The sequence below is a fragment of the Halyomorpha halys genome, unplaced genomic scaffold (assembly GCF_000696795.3).
Source record: "Halyomorpha halys isolate HHAL.00 unplaced genomic scaffold, Hhal_1.1 Scaffold350.1, whole genome shotgun sequence".
Lineage (NCBI taxonomy): Eukaryota > Metazoa > Arthropoda > Insecta > Hemiptera > Pentatomidae > Halyomorpha > Halyomorpha halys.
In genome coordinates, this window is record NW_027107986.1 from 759,494 (window position 1) to 764,536 (window position 5,043).

Here is a 5,043-nt window from a genome sequence, read left to right on the forward strand (position 1 = left end):
TAAAAAAAAATTCTTTTTATTTTATTTTAATAAATTTATGATTATTACTATTTATATGTATGTATGTATATATATTTGTGTATATGTATATATATATACATATATCCTATAATGATGTTAGATGGTTCCATTACTACCTGCCAGCAAATTCACTAGCTTCTTGTAAACTCGCCTAGTATAATATTTTCTTGCTAATTAGTAGACTGTAAATTACTGCAAGAAAAAAAATTGAAATCCAGGCTACTTTAATTGTTACTTGCTGGTTTGTGGGCTTCTTAGATAGTATCCTTATGATTCCTGGTTTCAGTGTTTACAAAATATCTCTAGTTAGTTAGCTATTAAGCAAGTGGAATGTTTTCTGTTTCATCACCACTACCACACTAGCTGACTCATCTGTTTCTTAACTCAAAGGCCTAGTAGCTTGTAAACTCACTCAATGTAATTGAATCTTAAGGTCTTAAGGTTTATTCACAGAGTGAGAAATACTTGTAAACAAAATTACCAAACATATCATTTTTTTTTTTTCAAATTTGTTTGTTATTAAATCTTTTCAGTAAAGAAAAATCTTTTTTGTTTTTTCATTTTCCTATGACTGAGAAACTTGTTATGCTTACCTTTAACAATTTTTTGATAATGATGATGTATCATGAGGATTGATTGTACTCGTAATGCTAAGATATTTGTTTTTTTATTTTTGAAAATCTGAAATATATTACAAAGTGTTCAGTTATTTAATAAACATAATTGATTTAGTACAAACAGTTTTAATTATTTTATTTCTTATAAAAATCTGTTTTATAGTTGCAGCCTTGCAATTCAACTATCAAAAGTACGAGATTCAGTGCTGATTATATCAACAGATCCAGCACATAATATATCTGATGCCTTTGATCAGAAGTTCTCTAAAAACCCAGCTAAAGTGAAAGGTTTTGATAATTTATATGCCATGGTATGTCTTCTGTTCCCCTAGTTAATTGTTTGTTATAGAATTATTGTTTTGATGTGATTTGTGATTTATATTAATTAAGTTTTATGACAAGATTTTGTTTTTATTATCTGGTTCGAGATGGGGTTCAATGATTGAATTATATATTTAAAGTCCAGAAGATAGCTTATTTAGTTAAGGAGCTAATCAAGATTCCTCTTTAAACACTTCGTAATATATTCAATTCCTACAATGTGAACAGGGGCTCCGGGGAAACTTTACTGAACTTTTTTATTAAACTTGATGCTAGATGATTCCTAGGTTACCCACAACTTGTCTTTAGGTCAGAATGTTTTACTGGACTTAGAGCCTTTACGTCTAAACAATTTATTAAACTTATTATTAGATGTATTGCTATATAGAATATGACAGCCAATAAAAACTTATAACTTGTCTGTTGGTCGGTATGTTATACTAGATTAAGAACATTAGTTCACCGAAATTAAAATATAAGGTAAAAAAAAAAAGGAAAAGTGGCTCCATAGGAGAACAATGGATCAAGAAAATAAAGCAATGATAGGATAAAGATAGAATTTCTACCTATCTAAATGGAAGGTCTCATTGAGCCGGGGGTAACAGCTCATTGGGAAATTGGTCCCAGAGTGCTCGATTTGGAACTTTGTAAGTTCGATTCCCACCTGGTGCAGTTAATATTTATTATAATAATATTATATTATATAATATTATATTGTATAAATTATATTATTATAATATTCATGGCGGTCCCAAGAGATGAATGTTGACATTCCTACCTTTGTCAGTACGTGGTGGCAATTTCAAGGCGTTAGCAAAAAGGACCACTTAGCTCACTTGCCAGTCTAGTTCCCCTCCCTCCCCCATCAGATACCAATACCAGTACCAATGTATGTGGAAAAATAATTTATCTTTTGCACAAAAATGATATTGAAGAATGTAGGCACTATAAAGCCATTATAGTTATTACAAAAATTACTTTATTTTTTATAATCTGAATGCCTTGCTTTATCTCCTTTTCTATTACCTCTGAGTACTTACCAATCTCATTTTAAATTGTATAAATGCGTTAAAAGTTTCCCTAAAATTATTAATAAGAAGAAAAAAATAAAGTAAAGTATTGCCCAACATGGAACTTCAAGGACATTAGTGATTGGATATTGCACTAAAAATTAATAAAGGAATACAAAGTGATTTTCTGCTATACAAATAATTACCAAAATTTGTTTAATTTAAGTAGATCTTAGTGTGCATTGTTAAGAAAGAGTTCAGTCCTGTGTGTTGTGGAGAAATGGTTTATACATAATAACTTTATCCTTTCCATAGAAATACAATCCTACCCTTTTGGTTACATGATTGTGCTCATTCATTCAATTAATGGGACAAAAAAATCCTTATAGAAAGGGCCTCTGGAGGCTTAATGACTCTTGTTCGTAAGGAGCTGTCTAAAACTGTAACTCTTATCGGCAGTAACCGTTATTGGCTATTTATCTGTTTTGAATTGGGAAGCAAGAATATCGTTATTAGAAATATATATTTTCCTCCAGGTTATGATTCATGCCTGGATAATTTAAATAACCCCATTACTGCTATTTATGGCACCTATTGAAATGCTTTCTTAATCCTGAATATAGATTATCATTGTCATGTGGGTGAATAGAATAACCTAAGTGAAGAATTCTTTTTATTTTCAAGTCTTTAAGAGACCATAATATCATACTATAAGCACATAAATTGCTTTAGATGTTATTAAGCATAAGAATGTGATTTTTATGCTTCTTGAACATCTTACTTGTATAATAACTGTGTACATCCCGTCTGTAAGTGCCATTAATCATGATTCACACCCAGCATCAGTGAGTCTAAGAAATACTTACGTTAAGTAGGATGAGAATAATATTATTGACTATGTACCTGTGAGAAAGGATATATCTACACTCAGAAAATCCAGGCATACTGGATGACAATTTTTTTGAGTCACTTCATGAAGGCATGACCAGATCCAAGGTTGAGTAACCCAATGTATGGTAGGCTGTATACAAAACAGCTCACTATGTGGTGGGTGGCACCTTTCTGAATGTGTTAAGTGGCTAATGGCCAAATTAAGTTTATTTTCATTCAACAAAATGTATTTTCCTTACTAATTAAGACAAATCAAGTATATTTTGGTACTCTCCCATTTATGTGCTCTCAAAATTGTTACAAGGGGGTCATTTCACCAAAAGTGTAGTTCAGCCCTACCAGCTCCACCTTCCTATCTTACTCTATTGTCGAAATATGATTTTTTAAAGGTTTTTTAAGAAGATCCCAGTTTTCCCCCATAAAAATCCAAATTTCTCTTCTGAAACTGGATATTTTTCAATGTTCTGTCTTCATTTTAGAAATTTATAATGAATTTCCTATAATTTCATTTGTAGGAATAATATTGCTTCATTTAGCGATTGTAGCAGCCAAAGCAAAGTAAACTAGTAAAAAAGAATAATTTCCAGAAATAGTTGGTAGATTGCAATGAATTTTCAAGGTATATTTTGGTAGATTTCATAATAGTTGCATCATTTCATCTGCATTCCAATGGTATATCCAACTTAGCTTAGCTAGTTTAATTTTGAAGAGATATTGAGATTGGGAGGTCAAAAAAACATTAGATACCTAAATAATATGAATAAGCACCTGTTACTATTTTTTATCTAGTTTAGCTATCTTGTACCTAGGTTTTTCCCTCCAAAATATTTTTAAAGTGGATTACTTCTGCCATCACTTTCATTAGTTCGGAATGATTTTTATGTCTATCCTGCAATTTTACTTTTAATTTCTTTTTTATGGGGTGAAGATCGTTATAACAATGCATTAACAAATAAAGTGGAAGCAAATACTAAAACAACAGCCTGTTTAGTAATCTAATTGTTTAAGTTATTCATTCATCTGTCATTATTTAGGTTATTTCATTTGGCTTTAAGGGTAATAGATTATAACTGATATCTCTAAGCTATTCAAGATAGTGTCAAGAATAAAATTAAACATGATTTTTTAAGATTACAAAATGGGCAGTTGTTTTAGCATTTGATTCTATTATTTAGACTTTTATCTAATAACGAAAAAAAGTAGTTTTCTTGCAAAAATGTTTAAAAAATTATATCTCGACATCGGATTGAGATAGGAAGGTCAGGTTGGTAGCCCTGAACTACGTTTTTCATAAACTATCCCCTCATAATTACTGAAATTTCCACGTGAAACACCTTCAGTTGGGTTGTCTAACTTTTAGCATAATTTTATTCAAATCATTACCTTATATGGTAATAAAAGTAACTTAGCTCCTTCCTAATGAATCATCTAAGAAGCTTATGCCCTGAATTTTAAGACTGATCATTTTTAAAGTACATGGTAACCATTGTTATAGATTTAGTTGGCTGAATTGTGAAAAACTAGTCACTACATAAGTGTATTATAATCAATCAATCAATCAATGCATTATTTATGACTATGATTTTTAAATTTTTGCTCTGATTCTTTTTTATTTGCCTCTATAAACAAAATTGGTTTATGGCTATTTGTGATATCAACTCTAATTGTAATTAAGCCTACAATACTAACCCTATTAGACCTACAATAAACATAATAGGCTTATTAGGACTTGCTTGTCCATTAAATAAATATGCCTCACTTTTAAGAATTTCACATTATTTTCATTAAATACGAATTATGAAAATCTTTTTTACAATAAAATTAGATGTAAGATAATTTTCTAAATCTATTAAAGAAATTATCTCAATTTATTAAAACTAATTATCTTCATATTATCATTATATTTATGTAATTTATATTTCATGTATATTTATATAATTTATCTAAATTTATCATAAATATTTATCCAAATTTTCTGACATTCATTAATATTTAAGATGACAAAAAATTAGCACGTTAGACAGTTTTATTAATTGTGTAATTTGAATAATAAATTTCTTGTAACATTATTTATATAACTCCCACACATTAGCAGAGTTATACAGTACTTTAAAAAGTTCAAGATTAATTCATACTTACAAATTCATGACAGAAGCCTAAAATATTTCTCAAGGGAGCTTAAA

At 29.3% G+C, this 5,043-nt stretch overlaps 1 protein-coding gene across 1 annotated transcript in view; it reads left to right on the top strand.

Annotated features, from left to right (window-relative positions):
• LOC106681604 (ATPase ASNA1 homolog) overlaps window positions 1-5,043 on the top strand; it is a gene marked incomplete in the record, with an annotated part of 24,243 nt that overhangs the window by 6,663 nt on the left and 12,537 nt on the right. The window contains 1 exon segment of the mRNA XM_067046352.1: window positions 802-949. Coding sequence (XP_066902453.1) covers window positions 802-949 — 148 coding nt within the window.